The sequence below is a fragment of the Lagopus leucura genome, unplaced genomic scaffold (genome assembly GCF_019238085.1).
Source record: "Lagopus leucura isolate 7727_CA_CO unplaced genomic scaffold, USGS_WTPT01 Super-Scaffold_100043, whole genome shotgun sequence".
NCBI lineage: Eukaryota > Metazoa > Chordata > Aves > Galliformes > Phasianidae > Lagopus > Lagopus leucura.
Window position 1 is genome coordinate 2,033,397 of NW_024962290.1, and position 18,559 is coordinate 2,051,955.

The 18,559-nt window shown below is 50.2% G+C and overlaps 1 protein-coding gene across 2 annotated transcripts; it reads left to right on the plus strand.

Moving 5' to 3' along the window:
* Nucleotides 1-7,890: 7,890 nt before the first annotated feature.
* On the plus strand, nucleotides 7,891-18,147 carry INKA2 (inka box actin regulator 2). Of its 2 annotated transcripts, none has more exons than XM_042884421.1 (2): nucleotides 7,891-7,985; nucleotides 16,329-18,147. In XM_042884421.1, the coding sequence occupies exons 1-2, from the start codon at nucleotides 7,950-7,952 to the stop codon at nucleotides 17,289-17,291; spliced, it is 999 nt and encodes a 332-aa protein (XP_042740355.1). In that variant the 5' UTR covers nucleotides 7,891-7,949; the 3' UTR covers nucleotides 17,292-18,147. The 2 variants fall into 2 exon arrangements, with proteins under 2 accessions (XP_042740355.1, XP_042740356.1); XM_042884422.1 differs by lacking the exon at nucleotides 7,891-7,985 and adding an exon at nucleotides 8,096-8,488.
* Nucleotides 18,148-18,559: the final 412 nt, after the last annotated feature.

Consider the following 18,559-nt stretch of genomic DNA (forward strand, 5'->3'; position numbering starts at 1 on the left):
ACGAGCGGGAAGCGATGTCGCGCCGCATCTCGCGAGAAGTACCTTCGGCCCGCGCCGCGCATGCGCTCTGTCCGCCCCCTCCGCCCGCCACACCGCCAGGGGGCGCAACGGCCGCGGGGTCGCGCTGGGTTGGCGCGGTGTTTCTTCGCGGGCTGCGTTTACCTGTGTGCCTGCCCTGCCCTGCCCTGCCCTGCCCTGCCCTGCCCTGCCCTGCCCTGCCCGCGAGTAAAACAAAATAAAACCGCGGTGCAGCTTTGCACTTCAGCCGAATCCAAATGTGTGAATACACTGTATGTGCATTACTTACTGCCCTCTGTAGAGCACTTGCTTTGAATTGTGGGTGGTTTCGTGCACATCAGTTTTATTGTCGCCGTGGTTCGGAGGCTCTGGACGTGCAGCTTCCATTGATGGCAGTGGGATCTGAGAGGCCTCAGCCGTGGCTCACACGGTACCAACACACACCGCTGTTATCCTGACATCTTCAGGAATCCCCAGTGTGCTGCAATGGCTTTGGGTGTGCCAAGGTCTCTGTGGCGCCTCTGAAATTCCTCCTGTTTGCATTCCTTACAGGGAGAAAGACACGAAAGAAAAAGTGGCCGAGTCTGCTCTGCTGCTTTGTATCATTAGCTGAGATCTTCCCGTGAATGTCTGAGCACAACACCCACCTCTGCTGTGGGAGCTCAGCCCTGCAGGGCGGGCAGATGGTGATGGCAGGGCTGGGCTGCTCTGAGGAGGTGACATCCAGCATCCTCTTAGCTCCAATTGTTCTTTAATTGTTAAGTGGATATTCCCCTTGGGTCCTCAAGGGGAAACGGGTCTCCAATGAGATAATTCTTTGGATACATCTGGGAAAGGAGACGGACAAGGAGACCTGGATGTAACAAATGCTTTGATTAAATGCAGCCTCTTATAACCCTTTTAAATTGATGTGATTTAAACAGACAACGAAGAGCGGTCAGGAGTCTCTGTGCTCAGTGGGGAAGGGTAGAGAAGAGGTGATAAAACATCGCCATGCAATGAGCTGCTCTTTCTTTCTGCTTCCCTCACCCTTCCCTGAGATAGCAGGCATGTTGTGGTAGTACAGCTCAGTGGTTTGGATGCAGATATCATTGTCCTCTGCCATGCAGTGTTGATGAGACATTCAGACACATCGCTCTAATTCAGAAAGACACTGCTGTCTGTGGAGGCTTAATCAATTTTCTCAGCCTCCATTGGAGTTTGGAGGGAGGGATTCCAAACCATCTCGATGTCTGTATGCTGCACAGGACATGACCACAGGCAGATTCATTGCCCATCTTCCTTTGTTTTTGTCCCTCGCTGACTGGGCTGCATCAGATCAGCTCCTGCAGCCTCCCTGCAGTACACACACAGTAGTGAAAGCTGTGGCACAGACTCTGTCTCTTTACTTTTGCATGACTTCCAAAGCATGTGCACATTTGCTTGTTCACACTAGTCAGCCACCCCATCATTTCTAGTGACAACCACAGTACCTGGTGCTTTAATAAACTCCAGCTCCATAAGTTAGATGCATCAAGATCTTAGCTCTTCCAACACACATAGCAGGAGCTGCTGGTGGTAGAGGCACGATTCAGGGTGAGACAAGGCTGTGTCTGATGGAGGAGATGCTCAGATCCTCAAAACTTTCCCTCTATTGGTGTCCCAGGGGTGCAGAGTGATGCTACCCCACTACGTAGAAGTGCACACTGCATTTAGAGCAGTTGAACAAGGAAAAAAAAAAAAAAATAAAGCATGGATCTGAAAAACTGGTGGGCTTTCTGCAGTCAGTTACCTATGAATGTCAGCCTGAGTATTTCTCATCGATGCTGAAACAGTGCTGTGCTGCTGCAAGCTGAAGTCTTCACGTAGCAGATTTCATCAGCAGTGCCACCTTGTCTGCACTGCAAATGCCCAAGCGACTGCCAGAGGAATCATTAGCAGAAAGAAAGGCTTAGAAGAAAACCCTCCTAGGGATAAGTCATCCCCTAACTGCTCAGTGCGTACTTTTTTCCCCAAAACAGCACTCACCACTGTTTTGTCCCTCTTATGATCCCACCTCACGTCCTGATGCTCTGTCCTACCTAATGCAGAGATAGGCATCCCTACCCACAGCCGGGGATTGGTGCTAAGTGGCTTTTAAGGTCCCTTCCAACCCATACTGTTCTATGGTTCTATGAGGTGCAGAGTACATATTCCGTTTAATTCCACCCAAGATTCCTTCCTTTATGAACCTACATGTATAAATATCAGCTTTGGATAAACAGCTGTGTAAAGCATCCGGGATGTGCATGCTGATACCAAGGTCAGCTTCTCACTGCTTCAGATCACAGAGCACTTATCTTCCAGCAGCAAGGCAGGGCCCGTATCACGTGTTCGGCTTCCTAAGACTGACGTGTAGAGTGCAAAGAAACATCCAGGCATCTCAAGTACCAGCACTAAGTACTCACTGCAGATTCATCCATCTCTTTCTCTGGAGCTTATTCTCCATCCACTACAGCTAATCCTGTATTAACACTTTGGAAGAGTGGAATAAAGCACTCCAAGAGAATCTCTACTGGCTTCCAGAGCTGTCAAGTTGTGTATATCTTTTTAAAATACATTCATTATGGGTTTGAACATAGTTACTGTAAACAAGCACCTGCCTTGTCTGATTCCTTTAGCTTCAAAGGATTTGTCTTTTATATCTGCTAAGACGTGGAGTTACTCAGAACAAGTCTTGGTTTCCATAATATTTATAAAATAGTTTAAAAGTGAGATAATCTCATCCTCCTTTCGTAAACGAGTTCGGATGAAGACATTCTCTGTGCTTTGCAGCACATAGAAATCACTCTGAGGAGCGCAGCATGTGTTTGTGTTTACACTGCCATAGTAACTGTGTGTGTTCTCCATACAGTGAAAGTACCATTGATGTTAACACAGATAGTGGATTCATATTCACCACCGCTGCAGAAGCAGGCACTGATGCAGCTACTTCCAGACTGAAAGACCTCACATGCACAATTAATAATGATCTGGAAGGGAATGCCCAAAAACATGCATAGTGCCAGAGGGGCAGTAAGCAAGCATCTTGTCACTCCACCAAATTCCCCCATTCCATCTTTAATGACCATGACTTAGAAAGACAGAACGTTACTGTTTTATTCTTCCCACATTCCACTTCCAGTCTTTTTCTGACCCTTCTCTGCAGCACGCATGAATTAAATAGCAAGCTGTCCCAGGCAAGGGCCCTGCATTATTTATCTGTGCTGTTTGGAGCCTAACGCGGTGGGTGCTGAACGAGGTGAGGAGCAGAGGTCACGCTCACACACAGATACACAAACACACGTGTTATCCTTTCCCACAGCTGAATATTTCTGAGGAGAAAGTTAATAAAGTCAGAGCAAGCTCTTGGTTTTCAGATACACGTTACCTTTTTGTTATTACTCAAGGCTTGCAATTAAATGAGAGCTAGTAAGCCTCCCATGTCTTAAAAAAATAATGTTGGTTTTTATGTTAGAGAACGGCAAGTATAACGCAGGATTGCATTTTAGGTATGATAACATTACGGAGTCACAAAAAGAAGCATCAGAATATCAGCTCGGATAAACTATTTCAGCTATGGCAGTGATGAGGGGCTTACCGCGACTGCCCAGAGTTTGCAATAAATAAATTTCATCTCATTTTAATCTTGGATAAGCTTTTATACGAAGGTTTGCTAAATTATTTTTCAGCTAGTATGAAGATGATGTAGGTCACAGAAATGCAGCCAGCCGAGCTGTAATCCAATCGTTCTGGAGCTCCAGATAGCACAGTGAGAGCAGCAGTTCTGCTGCCCTGGCACTTACCCCACACTTCAGTGCTGGCCGGGGAGTTTTGGGGGCTGGAGCCCAACTGTGGCTGTGAGAGCCTTTACTTCAGGGCTGCAGGCATAGCAGGGAATGGGCCTGAGAGGAATTCAAGAGCCACAAGTGCAGAGACTGCGTACAACAAACAATCCCGTGGAATAAATGGTTCTGTTTTCAGGGGTAAGTCGCCACTTAATGCACAAATATAGAAGCAGAATCCAAGTTTTTGATCTGATATTCTTACCCACGTTGGCTGGCTGCTTATGGCCCAGTGGACTTTAAAGGCGATGGATGCAATTTAGGTCACGCTGAAGCCTCAGCGAGAAGAAATTCTGAAAGATTCGCCTTCGGTGTGCAATAAAGTAAAAAGAAGAAAATTCAGAGATAAGCCCGGTTGTTCGTTCAACAAAGAACAGCCTCGTGAAAGCGCTGAGGAACAAGATCAATGAACTGAAAGACAACAAATGAGATGAGGAAGCCCTCAGCTGTGAAGGGATAGATGTGTTCTCCATCGAGAAGGAACGAGGCAGTTCACGTAAGTGGGTACAGCTCTGAAGGCATATTCTATTTTTTGCCCAAGGATCTCAATTTTTCATTTTATGCTGAAATAAGCCACGTTGCTTTCTGCTGAAGGGGGTTTTGCTTTCAACTCTGTGCTTTCTTGGAGTCCTGATTTTCCACCACGCTGCACCATCTGCTCATTGCTCACACTGCTGCGGAGCGGAAGGGAGCAGAGCCTGCAGTGTTGTCCCCACTGAGAACCCAAATGTTGGGCTGTGGGGAAATCCCACTGAGGAAATGCTCCTCGTTTTCCCGTTCTCTTCCAGGTTCCCGTTAGTTTGGAGCACACGGATATTCTGCTCCTTTCTACATCAGCCTCGCTGGACATATGCAATCCTGGAGGCTAAGAAACTGACCAGAACACTGACCTTAAACAGGAGCCAAGCAGAAGCTAAAACCTCTTTGCTCTTCATCTGCTGGCAGATCACAAAGCTCAGTCCTGCAACTGTGACAGAGCTTTCTGGAGCACATTGCCATGGACATGTGCAATAGGTCCTGGATGCTGGGCATGCTGAAAAATGCAGTATTGCTCAACTTAGATTCAATGCTTCCAATAATTAGAGGTATGCTGGTTTTTGTTTGTTTTATATTGGAATATTCCAAGCACTGGGAGAAGCACCATTTAAAATAATGATAAACAAACAACTGCTGTAGAGGAAACCATGGGGAGAGAGTGCCATGCCTGGGATAATCCCTGATCTGATTTCATGCCGTTTTTTAAGATGCCAAAACTGCAGTGCTCAGCAGCAGCCTCCTTTGTGTAGACACAGCAAACCTGGAGAACAGAAGACACAGAATCTTAGAATCATAGAATCATAGAATCATAGAATCACAGAATGACCTGGGTTGCAAAGGAGCACAATGATCATCTCATTTCAACCCCCTGCTGTGTGCAGGTCCCCAACCAGCAGCCCAGGCTGCCCAGAGCCACATCCAGCCTGGCCTTGAATGCCTGCAGGGATGGGGCATCCACAGCCTCCTTGGGCAACCTGTTCCAGTGCCTCAGCACCCTCTGGGTGGAAAAACTTCCTCCTAATATCCAACCTAAAGCTCCCCTGTCTCAATTTAAGATCATTCCCCCTTGTCCTGTCACTATCCACCCTCGTAAATAGCCCTTCCCTCTTGATGGCTGCTTCAGTCCATTCCCCGCCAAATGTAAAAGGGCACCTACAAATACCATTGTTTCAAAGCTGACTTGGATAAATTAAGCACTTGATCACTTTTCAGCTCAAAACTGCTGAACCTAGGCCTACTTATGAATTACAAGTACAAGCTTTGGTGCCAAGCCACAGGGAAGGTGTAATATCTAAATATTACTTTACAGCTCAGAGGTAATTCAGTAAATTATGGAACTTTGCTCCCTGTTTTGAGAAAGATCTTGAGCCACCCAAGCAAGGCAGAAACCTCAGATCTGGGGCTGAGTCCTCCTGCAAACAGACCCTTCAGGAAAGCACAGAAAGAGGAGGGAGGATCTTTCGGTGTAGCATGAATAATTGGTGGAGGCAGGCGTTCCAGCCCGTGTTCTCCACACAATGCCATCTTTCTGATTTTGTACCACTGACTGGCTGTTCAGAGCTGCCATATGACACTTGACATGCTTGGATAGGCAGGGGAGCAACATCCCCCAGCCCTGGGCCTTGGGGAGCATCCAGCTGGCCAACGAACCCAGCCAGACTGCAAGAGAAGGTGATGGCTGGGCCAGTTGGCTGAGACCTTAGGGAAGATCAGGCCTGGCAGGTGTCCTGCTCACCTCCCAGCGTGCTGTTAGAAGCAATTAACTTTTTGATAAGGCCATTTCTTTAATGCGTTAATATCTTTGCTGCCACACATCCTACAAAACCTTGGAAACAGGCGTGAGTTTGGTGCCTCCCTTTGTAGGCAGGACATGGAAATCCTGCAGAAAAAGGCTGGGAATCTTGAACGGTAATGGGAGAGATGCTGGAAGGATCAGCAAATGCGAATTTCTGAGCATTTCCTGAACATACATGGAAGCCCAGAACACCAACTTGCTATTTAAGTTGGGTTTTGACACAAAGGTCAGCTTTCAGAAGCACCAAGGCTGACTTCTACAAACAAAAATGTCACTAACAATAAAAAATGCTTTCCTTCAAAAGAATTAAAGACCTGAAGAGCAAAGGCTGCAGTCGGTCTTTGACAGTGCTGACATTTACAGCAGAAAGCAAGCAATTGTCTCCCACCCCAGACGTGAGAGCAGAGAGCAGTATCGCTCATTCCATCAAGTTCTTTCCCACTGCAGAATGATTCACACAAGCCTTGTTAAGCCAGCACAGGGAACTCAGCGTTTATTACTCCAACAATACATTGTGCACAGGAGCAGAGAACAAACAATACCTACATAAAATTATGTGAGAAACGTTGGGGAAGAAAAAAAAATAAAATTCAAAGCCTTCCAAATGGAGTGCAGCCGCCAAGCCCAGTATGGAGCTCTGGAGGTGTTTCCTGGCTCCTGTGTCTGTGTGTCTGTGCAGGGAGGCGGCCAGCAACACTGTGCACAGCAAAGCAGAGTCATAGAATCATAGAATCACAGAATGACTGGGATTGAAAAGGACCACAATGATCATCCAGTTCCAACCCCCTGCTGTGTGCAGGTCACCAACCAGCAGCCCAGGCTGCCCAGAGCCACATCCAGCCTGGCCTTGAATGCCTGCAGGGATGGGGCATCCACAGCCTCCTTGGGCAACCTGTTCCAGTGCCTCACCACCCTCTGGGTGAAATGCATCCTTTCCCAGGACAGTGAGAGCGTCCAGAGGAGCCACAGAGATGATCAGGGGGCTGCAGCACCTCCCTACAAAGACAGGCTGAGGGAGCTGGGCTTGTTCAGCCTGGAGAAAAGAAGGCTGCGGGGTGACCTCATTGCAGCCTGCAGTACCTAAAGGGAGCCTACAAACAGGAGGGGAATCAACTCTTTGAAAGGAGAGATAACAGCAGGACAAGGGGAAATGGTTGGAAGTTGAGGGAGGGAAGATTGAGGTTGGATGTCAGGGGGAAGTTCTTTGCTGTGAGAGTGGTGAGGTGCTGGAACAGCTGCCCAGAGAGGCTGTGATGCCCCGTGCATCCTTGGAGGTGTTCAAGGCCAGGTTGGATGGGGCCCTGGGCAGCCTTGGCTGGTATGAAATGTGGAGGTTGGTGGCCCTGCGTGTGGCGGGGGGTTGGAGCTTCGCGATCCTCGAGCTCCCTTCCAACCTTGGCCGTTCTGTGATTCTGTGACAAGGAGCGGTTCTGCGCACCGCCTCGCGCGCTGGCGGTGGGATGGGTCCCTGTGCAGCCCCTCACCGCCCGCTGCGGGCAGGGCAGGACAGGGCATCCCCCTCCCACGAGCTGCGGATCGCCCTTCCCCGCACCGCCCGGACCCAACGCCAGCAGAGCGGAGGGTTTGCGGGGCCGCCCCGCCGCGCCGTGACCGCACGCATCGGCCTCGGGTTGGGGCCGCCCCGCGGGGCGGGCAGCGCCGGGACCCCCCTCCCTTTCTCTCCCTTCTCCTCCCCTCCCCGCCGTGTGCAGGCGGAGCGCGGAGCGGCGCATGGAGGGGCAGCGCTGAGCCCGGCCATGGAGCAGCACCTGCGGCGGCTGAAGCAGGAGCTGGTAGGGGGCGGCGGGCGGGGGGCGAAGCGGGGACGCGCGGGGCCGGGGGAGCGGCGGGGCCGTCCGCGTCCGGCGGGGCGAGCGGGCGCTTTAAAAAGGAAAAAGGAAAAAGAAGCGGCTGTCAGCGAAGATCGGGAATCAAAGAAGCGTTTGTGGGAGCGTGCGAGAAGAGTAAGTTGGCAGGAATCAAAATGATGCGAAGAAAGCGTGCGGTTGTCAGCCGTCAGACGTTTGGAAAAATACCTCTTCTTCAATAGGAAAGCCTTTGTCGTAAATCAGCGCTGTTTTCTCGCTCGGATTCGGATTGTAACCTCGCTGCTAGAACTTGCTGGGGCTTGTCTGCGAGCCGGGCATTGTTGGTGCTCGGGGCTTTGCTGGGGATGGAGCAGCGGGATGAATTGCTGCGTTATGGATCGTCTTCGGAGGTTTGTCTGGGGAGCAGTGCAGCGATCCGATAAATAGATAACGAGAACAAAAGGGGAAGACGAGGCAAAGCAGAACGGGTAGGTGAAGTTTCTGGTGTAGGGCTTAACAGGATGGTGATTTCGGATAGAGTTCTGTGACAGGGGCTTACCCACGGTTTTCCTATCCTTCATGAATTACAGGAAGTGTTTCATGTATAAGCAACAGTGCTGAGTCAATAGAGAGACACGCCGAGGTCCACTGGAGCCTCAGCACAGTGTAACCTGGAAGGTCTTTAAAATCTGAGCAAGATGGATTAAATGAGTAGCGTCCAAAAGAACGTGCCTAGAATAACATCACTAACCCTGCATTTTGTCTTAGCAATACGTACATCTCATTCCCTGAGCTGCATTTTATTAGCCAGAGTATTGTCACTTTAAAAACTTATTTCAGCCAGAAATTCCTATCTTGGTGCTGCCCAGCACAGCCATGTCAGGGTGCTCCAAAAGCACTGCTGTCATCAGTGATGCCAGCAAGCAGTGATTTACTGGAGGTGGGAGGTCTGTATTAATTAAAATAACTGTAAGTGATATCCTCAGCAATAATAGCTTTTAAAAATCAATACTGTCAAGATAGCCTGGAATTAAAATAGATTAATGTTTCTTTAAAGACCGGCAAGCAGGGCAAGAGACAGCTGGGGCCATCTGCGCTCAATGGCGAGTGGGAACAGAGCCTCCTGACCCTGCCTTCCTGCCACTTTCTTCATTACATGGCAGGTCGTGCCTCCAGACATTAAATGCACCAGAACCAAGATTCGTGTGGGAAGGACTCCGTTTGTTTGCGCTGCCAGATAGAGACAACAGCTGCCCCCTGTGCAGCTAAATGGGAGCCTGGTCAGAGAGCATCCAGTTCAGAAGCAGGGATCTGCAGTGTGTGCAGGAGCAGATATGGTCAGGGAGGAGTACTGATGGGGGCAGCTGTGCACCTGAGGAGCTGGGCAGCACAAGGCAGAGGTGTGAGGCTTCCTGACCTGCACAAGTTTGCTCCAGTTTCAACCATCACAGCTGTTTGCTGGTTTTGAGAAGGGTTTTTTGTTTTTGTTTTGTTTTTTTTTTTTTTTTATGTTGGCACATCTCCCAGTTCACAAGGAAAGGTTATCTTCCAGTGCAACTCTATCCCCCATCAGTGTGGGATTCGAAGATTCCAGCTCTGATAATTATTTTTTGTCCCTGTTTTGTGTATTAAGACCGTACTGAAGTGACTGTGTGCCTGGCTGAGGCTGCTGTGCCTGGATATCCCAGCACAGCTGTGTGCTGAGCTCACCCAGCCCTTTGCCAGACAGGGCACAGAGCAGCATGGGTCCAGGCATGCACACCCAGCCTCAGTGTCAGGCTCTGGGAATGCCCCCCAGGCCTCTCACAGCAGCTCCTGAAGATAAATTTGGCCCATTTTACTTAATGAGAACGCTCATATTCCTATTGCATGTTTTCCATTGTAAGCCGATAGTTTCTGGCATGTGTGGTGTCCCTTTGATTGGAATTCATTCAGAAGCTTCCACTCACAGGCACTGTGAAGCCAGGCACAGCTCAGCTGACACAGCCATTCATCACAGCCACACGTGAGCCCAGCGTGGAGCTGCATCCATTCTTGACGCTGTGGCCTCATCCTAGGGCTGGCACCGACCTCAGGAGCAGCTCAGCACCCGCTGGGTCAGCTCACCACCCCTCAGCCTCTGCACATAAGATACAGAGACTTTGTTCACCTCTCTAGTTTGTAAGGCTGGCATGGAGGTACGTCATGCTCTGCCACTCCTTCTGGCATCTGTCCTTCGTATGGCAGTCATGAAACCTGCCACAGCACTTACACAACTTCCATTAATGCAATTAAACTAAATACCAAAAGACTAGCAGCCAGACTCTGAGTCTGCAAAGATCCTCCTGAGGCACAGAAGTATCTCAGCTTTTTGAGCTGCTGAGTGTTATCTCACTAGTAATGTATGAGCATTTAGCTGGGCATCACCAACCAGCTGCGCACAGGGAAGGACGCCGGGGTCTGGATGTCCTACTAAGCAGCAATAGGATGGGAGGTGATGGCCTCAAGTTGTGCCAGAAGAGGTTCAAATTGGTCACTAGGAAACATTTCTTCTTAGAAAGAGCAGTGATGCATTGGAACAGGCTGCCCTGGGAGGTGGAGTCACCAAGAAAAGGCTGGGTGTCACACCAGCATGGTCTACAGCAGTCACAGGCATGGTCTGGAGGTTGCACTCAATGGTTTTTAGTGCTCTTTCCAACCTTCACGTGTCTAAAGGTGCCCCACCTGTGTCTGCAGTGCTTGGGTGAGACTCTGCAGGGCTGCTCATGTTTTCTGTCTGCAAGTGTTCACCTCTTCCTGTAGCACCAGGTGCTCTGTCAGTTCCTTCAGTTCAGCTTGCTTCTAAACTGATCTCAGTGCTGCGGCTGGTTGGGCTTTCCAACTGTTCTTAGTATTTCCTCTCCCAGCAAATAACTTCTCTACACAGAAGGCTGTGGGCATCAGGCTTTCTGAGGTCCCGAGTTTCAAGCTGAGTGCCGCAGTTGATATGGCACACAAGGAAGGGATGCCATCAGTGGGACCTTGATGAACTCTGAAGGTGAGTCCATGTGAACTTAATGAGGTTCAACAGAGCCAAGTGTGAAGTTGCACTTGGGCCAGGACCATCAGGTGTGGGTACAGACTGGAAGAATTCCTTGAGAGCAGCTCTGCCGAGGGGTCCTGGTAGATGGAAAACTGAACTGGAGCCAGCAGTGTGTGCTTGCAGCCCTTCCAGAATTTCATCTGCACGTCTCATGCTGCAGATGGCCTTACCTCTGTAATCTGAATGACACAGAGATTGCCTGCATTTATACATAGTAACTTCAGCGTAGTACAATGGGGTTGGGATTTCCAGGCTCCTCCACAATCAGAAGAATAAATCACTTATTATTTCTGGCTAGGGGCTGCTATGTCCATGGGGCAGATTTGTCTTGCCTTTGAGGTTTGTGTGGCTGTTGGGTGAGGGCTCACAGTCAAGTTGGCCAGAGCTGCAGCTTGGATCTGAGCACCTTCATCTTTCTTGGCTTTCTGTTGTGTTTTTTTTGTTGTTGTTGTTGTTTTTTTTGTTTGTTTGTTTTGTTTTTTCGTGGTTTTGGTAGATATTTAAAACAAATAACAACAAAAAAAACCTTCTGACTTGAACTTCTGAATGTCCTCATTGCGCTTGCGTTATAAATGCATCAAATTATTGAGTCTGATGGAGAGTTCCAAGTCCCTCCTTGTATTAATGTACATCTTGGGAGACAGAGTTTCGTGCTATGAATATCTTACAGGAATAGAACATTTGTTCTGTATGAAAATTACAACCAATTATTTTGTACTGTCTCACAGTGGGTCCTATTCTGGTAACTGTCACACTCAGAAAGGATCCTCTGTGCCTTCGTTAGTGCTGTCCCACAAGGAAGGTCCAGCAGACCAGGTGTCAGTGATGGGCACCAAGGCCTGGGCTTGTGCAGTGATGTCAGCAGGTAGAATCACAGCATCATTTGTGCTGATCAAGAGCTCAGTTCTTGCAGGTTCCATCGCCTCTGGGGGTGGCACCTGGGAGGTTATGGCAGAATCCCTCCTTGGTGTTGCTTTGGAGGAGGGCAGAAAGCTCAGGAGCAGATTTCCTATCATGTGCAACCCTGAGCCTGATCCTCTTATTTCTAGGGAGGACTCCCGAAGATGACTGCATTGGATTCTTGTATTTTTGAAACCACATCTGCATGTGTTCAGGAATGTTTATGATACCCCAGTGCAGGCAGGCTGCTGGGCTGCAAACTGCCATTACAAATGGCAGTTGCAATTGAACGGAAAGAAGCAGGGTAAGGAGGACAGCTAACTAAGTGCTGTGAACCGTGTCTTTCACGGGTAACATCTGCTTGAGATCTGCTTAACCTCCTGGGAAAACCTTTGGGAAAGTTTCAGCATCCTTCCTTCCTCTTTCAGATGCACGCTCACGGTTTACACCCTAATTTACTCTGGAAGGAAAAGAGGTAAAGATGACTTGAAATCCATGTGAAGAAATTCAAGGACAGGCAGAACACTGCAGGCCGTAGCATCCAGAGAGCACAGCTGGAGGGAAGCTCCCTGCACAGTGCAGACCTGAGCTGGGACAGTTCCAGCTTGCAGAAGATTAATCACAGTGACCCGAACAGAAACGGAAACAATGTGATCAGCTCAGCACTTCTAAAATAATTTTGGTCTCCATTAGGTCACCCCCTCTAAATACCAATTGTTTCTGTCTGGTTCTGTTGCCTATCAGCCCTATTATGACAAGCTGCTATTTGCCGTTTGCTCTTTCCTGTTCCTCTCAGGAATAGCTTCCTCCTGTTGCATTGCTTTTACCTCAGAGCCGGACATCTGTCTTCCTCCTCATTACACAGCCATGCTCAGAGCTCTTCCCAGTTCCGCCTCAGCTGCAGCCCTGAGCAGGCAGTGCACAGAGGGACTGAGCAGGCACTCACTGGGATCCTAGAATGGCCTGGGTTGAAAAAGACCACAACGCTCATCTCTTTTCAACCCCCTGCTATGCGCAGGTTGCCAACCAGCAGCCCAGGCTGCCCAGAGCCACATCCAGCCTGGCCTCGAATGCCTGCAGGGATGGGGCATCCACAGCCTATTAGATGCCACTAGGAAAAACTTCCATCCCTGGATGAGTTTAAAAAGTTAATTGATCTGTGGGGTGGGAAACAGCTGCAGGAATCTCCCTTTTTCACACATCTGAGGTATTTGGGTTTGAATTTGTTAAAATGCCAGCACATGTGAAAGGGCTCCTTGGGGCGAGTTGTCATCCTGCAGTGTTAATTAGCCGGGGGAGGTTCATTGATTTATAAATTGCGTAAACCAGTTGTGGCTGCTCCAGGAGTAAAACTCTTCCATGCCATTTTTTTAGGGAAATGTTCTGAAATAATGGATTTTGAGATGCAGTTTGAGGCAATCCAGCTTTAACTGACACATTTGAACGCCCATGAGCTGTCGCAGTTCCCATCTGTCTTTTGTTGGAAGCAGAGGTGAAGCTTTGAAGCCCCTTCCCCTGTGCTCTGGCTGGGATTTGCAGCTCACAGGAGCACGAGGCGGAGCATCTCCTGCTGCCCACAGTGCCCGGGTTACATAAAGCCACTTGCATAACCTCTGTGAGTGCAGGCAGGGGCTCTGTGCCAGATGAGGGTTCTATGGGGTTTGTGCCACACTCACGCTCTGTCTCAAGTTGCACTTAAATTCCTTTCACGCCACATTCGGGCTCTGTGCTCAGCCCTGTGTTCCCAGCACCTCACAGCCAGCATCCTTTCCACTGTGTCACTGCACAGCCTGGCTCGTCCAACAGCCCAGGTTGCTTAACTTCACCCCCTGGCCAGCACTGTGTTCTGGGGGAGGTATTTCTGTTTCCACTGCTTGAAGCCCAAAGAGCCGCAGAGAGGGAACCTGGGGAGGTGAGATCTTCTTGGCAGAGGGGAGGGAATGGCTGTTAGGCACGAGGGAAGAAACTTTCCTCCCCAGAGTTCTCTCTCCAGGGTGCGTACTCTTAATTACCGCAGAGTAATTACAAGTGGATGGGATCCAAGGCCCTGCACAATGATCTCCAGTCAGTGACTTCACTTGGGCTGGGTTTCGTTCAGTGCTGATCTTACACTGTGAACAGCAGAAGACAGTGCAGGCTTCTGTCGGATTGGGGTTTATTGTCTTTCCAACTTCCACAACCTGAATCTTCAGCAGCGTTTGCAAGCAGAGTTAAAAGCCTTTGCAATCCTTTTGGTGAAAGTGGGATCAGTTCCTTTTCCCAGGGGGGACACTGCAGCCATCCCCAAAATCAGCATCCAAACCTCACCATCCTTCAGGGGAGAGCATCTCTGCAGAGGAAAAGGGCCGTGCTGCTTCTCCAGGGGCTCACACTCCCCAGGCTGGCATTGGCTCCTTTGCTCAGGTTCACTTCCCAGCATGAGGGAAGTGCTGGAACGGGGCTCTGGGGCTCAGACCCCATCCTGGGGGGAGGATGAGTCCATCTGTGAGAGACGATCACACGGATGACAAATGCTGCCCATGAAATATTAATGCTTAATAAAGCCTCGCCGGATGAGGCATGCATTGTAATGATGCCACCCATCATGGGGGAGTTAATTGAATCAATGAGGTGAGCAGTGGAGCCGGCCAGCATATGCTGGGGTTTGATCAGCCCAGTCATTACCAAGGACCCTTGTCACTCAGCGCCGCGGTGCCTGCAGGGGATTTGATGAGAGGCAGCCAATGGGGGGCCGGGCCAGCTCCAAATCCAGCTTTTTGCAAAGCCCCAGATAAAACAGACTTCCATTAATAAGGCGAGAAAGGTTAGGACGAGAAGCATTACAGCAAATCTGGAGAGGTAAGGTGATAGTTTCGTCTGAGGCTTGTAGAACATATGGCCTCAGCTTTTGTGCTGGTAACCCGAGAGCTGTTAGTCTGGAAGTGGGGCACTATTTGCATATCTGCAGAAGTAGAGGTTTCTTTGCTGGTGTTAAAAAATGAGATAGTTGGGGAATCCGGGCAGTAATTGGGAGGGCGAGAGCTTCTCTGTGTCTTCATGGGCAGCGCATTCGTTCTGAGTGATGACTGTGTTTCTTGGGAGGGAGGCTTTGAAGAATCAGTGCAGTCTGCTGGCTTGGTTTTGGCTCTGGGTGGTGAAGTGCAGGCAGAGGTTGGTGCTCAGAAACTGGTGTGGAGCTTGCTGCTTTTGGACTCGGGTTGTTGCAGAAGGGCAAAGCTTTTGTTGGCTGCTCTGGCATAAAGCTCAGGTCTGGGAAATGGAAATGGAGCAAATAATTGAATTCAGTTAAGCAAAAGCGAAGGAGAGGTAAAAAGCTAAAGCTGGAGATGGTGAAGCTGAACAAAAGGCGCAGCTGTCCTTCACCTTAAACTTAAAAGATCTATGGCTACACAGAAAAAAAATGCAGTGAGCCTTTTAAAGGGTTTGTTTCTGGCAGCGTAGGCTAAAGCTTTTCCTAGACAGCGCTAATCTGCTCTGCAAACCACCTTGCATGGATGCGACGTCTGCACCTCCAGCCCCAGCCCCTGCTGCTCTCCCTCTCCTTCCCATCCCCTCCCCGAAGTGGCAGCTGTTGGAAAGTATCGCCCATTTGTTTTATGGCACAGCTTTGGGAATGTGATCCAGATCCTACCTAAAGAGAAAGCAGCGGAGCAAAAGAAGATGGGAATGTAGAAGCTCTGGAAAAAAAAACGACTGGAGTTTCTCAAGCATGGGAAGTTAAGTCTGTATGGCAAATTTCAGGGATAAAGCAGAACTGCTGCTAATGTTCCTAGCGTGGGAATCAAGGAGGTTGCTGCCTTCCTGGAAATAAGTTTGGATTTTGTTCGATGTTACCTCCAAAATTTCAAGTCCGTCGACATTTCTTTGTCCTCCACTGAGAAGTGCCTGTAACGAGAGAGTTCAGCTCCCAACAGGCATTGTGTAGTGATGTGTGATCCTCACTAGGATTCCGTTTACTGTAGCACTTTGGGTATAGAAACAGTTCTCAGGGGAAGGCGCAGTCTCATTATTCCCACTCCTGATTTCCGTTTGTTCGCTGCACAGTGCAGAGCAAACAAAAGCAGCAGTGAAGGCTCCAGCTGCAGGCAGCCCGGCTGCTCCCAGCCCTGCGCCTTGGGGCTCTGCCAGGCGATTCCTGCCATCTCCAACTATTTGTTTTTGTTGTCAGGTCACAACACCCCCCCTTCTTCTGTCAGCTTCTCTTGTTTCCAGAGGGTCTGACTTATTTTTAAACTGTTTCAAATCCCTGGAGAATTTGGGACGTATCCGATGGCCGTTCCGTGCGGTGTTTGGATGAGGGGAGGGGAGGGAGCTCTGCTGCTTTTTGGGGCTCCCAGACACTGACAAGTGCCTGCTTCTTCCCACAGCTGTCCATGAAGGAGGTTGGCGACGGGCTGCACCAGCAGATGAACTGCATGATGGGCGCACTGCAGGAGCTAAAGCTGCTCCAGGTCCAGGCAGCTTTGGAGCAGTTGGAGATCTCGGGGGGCCGAGGCCCCGTCCCTGAGCAGCACCCGCACTGTCAGGGTGGCACAGAGGGGCCGGAGGAGCGGCCGCAGAGCAGAGCAGGAGCTGGGGGCTGCAGCCCTTCATCCCTCACCTGCTCTGTGCCACAGCCAGCATTGCCCCGTCCCACCTCACTCCCAGAGAGTGGCCGCCTCGGAGACGCCATCCCCTCTTCTTTCTCCTCTTCCTCCTCCTGCAGCCAGGACAGCTCCAGCTCCAAGGGACCTTCCTCAGCTCCAGCCAGAACAGAGCGCGCACATCCCAGGACGTCTGAGTGCAGCAGCCAAGGCATGGCTGGGGGATGGACTGTGTGTGATGAAAGCCGTGACTGGACATCCTCCCTCATGTCCCAGAGCAGAAACAGGCAGCCCCTGGTCCTGGGAGATAACATCTTCGCCGACCTGGTTGGGAACTGGTTGGACCTGCCAGAGCTGGACAAGAAGGGGGAGAAGAGCGAAGCATCGCTGTCTGCTGGCAGGTCCCAGGAGCTCTGCAGGAAGTTCTCCCTCACAGCCAACATCTTCAAGAAGTTCCTGAGGAGCGTTCGGCCAGACCGGGATCGGCTTCTCAAGGAGAAGCCTTGCTGGCTGCCGCCTGAAGGCAAGCAGCCCGAGATTTCTAAGAGACCCAAAAAGACAAACAAACTCAAGGGGACATTTTACTTCCCTCTTCATGGGAACATCCAGAACCATCACAGCAAAGCGGAGAGGTGCCCGAAAGTGGAAAGCCATATGGAGAAACCTAAAATGGGCACCAAGAAAGTCCGTGATACTGTAGACTACACCCAGTCCGGGTTTGATATCAATACAGCTGTGTGGGTCTGAGTTGGTCGATGGCTTCCCCAAGCATCTTCCAAACCAGGGACTGAGGCCGTGCGCTGTGCCCTGCCACGACCGAGCAGGCAGAGCTCCCCATGGAGTGAGCTGTGGCTTTGGCCATCAGCGCATGGCATCTCTGCTGGCTCAGCCCCTTGAAAGCCCTCAGGAGCTGTTTGTGAAAACCATCAGCTTCTTTGGCAGCTTTTGGGGTGAGCCAGCTCCCAGAGCCTGCCTCAGTGACAGATTCAGGTCACCTCTGGTCGAAACAGCGGCAGGACAAAGTTCACTGTGTGCGTGTGTGTGTGTATGAGTGTGCAAATATACATATAATTTTTTAAGAAAAATCTTCTCCTGCTTGCATGCACTTAAAACTGGGTTCCGAGCCTGACAATTTCAGCAGTGATGACCCCAAAAGACTTCTATGAAAGGAAGGAAAATTCTGAATTCAGAAGACAGCCGTACTCAGACAGTCGCCCACTGCAGGTGTTGGATCCCAGCTCTGCTGTGTTTCAGCTGTTTTTTTCCACCCAGGCTGCATCTCTGCTCTACCTGCAGCACTCTCCTTCCCCTGCAGACAGAGCAGCAGGATGAGATCCGTGCTCAGAGAGCTGTGACATTGGCCCATTTCAGGAGCTTTGCCTCTTTCCCCACACTCTTCTCCCAGGGGTCACATGGAGACACAACACAACGTTGCCACGGATGTTTCTTGTTATCGTTGCACTGTGACACAATTTTGCAAGAGACCTTTGTTATCCTTTTGTTTCTTATGCTGTGGTGTACAAACCCTGTCCTGAAAGAACCAAGTTCTTCAGCGTCCTGCTCTCCAAGAGCAACCAATAAAGCAGCATCATCCCTACACGGAGCGCTCCGTGTCGTGGTTTCGGTGTCCAAACCGTGCATGTCAGCCTCAGCCCCCAGACCCAAACCCCAGCATGGAAGCTGAGGTCAGGCGTGTGTCTGCAGGCCCCATCCCACTGGAGACACGTCCTGAGGGCTCAGCACACAGCTGAGTTCTGTGGTGTTGGGTTGCAAAAACCTGTTCTGCTCATTCCAATTTAAGAGTGGGAGCAGCAGTGTTTGGTTTTTCAAACGTGCAACTCTTCCAGCCTCCCTGGACACACAGGCCGGTGGAGGAGAGGCATGGAGAGAGAAATATTTTCTCCCCTCAGCAATTAAATATAGGCACAAGGCAAGCCCTGCTTCTGCCCATACAAGGAGAGAAGAGCGGGTCAGCATCTGCCAGTGCTGCTCAGCACTTTTTCAGGAACCTGAGT

Excerpts from the sequence above, each read along its gene's own strand:
- INKA2 (XM_042884421.1), top strand. The coding sequence starts at position 7,950 with ATGGAGCAGCACCTGCGGCGGCTGAAGCAGGAGCTG. Across the intron at positions 7,986-16,328 it reads GGCGGCTGAAGCAGGAGCTG|CTGTCCATGAAGGAGGTTGG; the intron begins GTAGGGGGCGGC and ends TTCTTCCCACAG.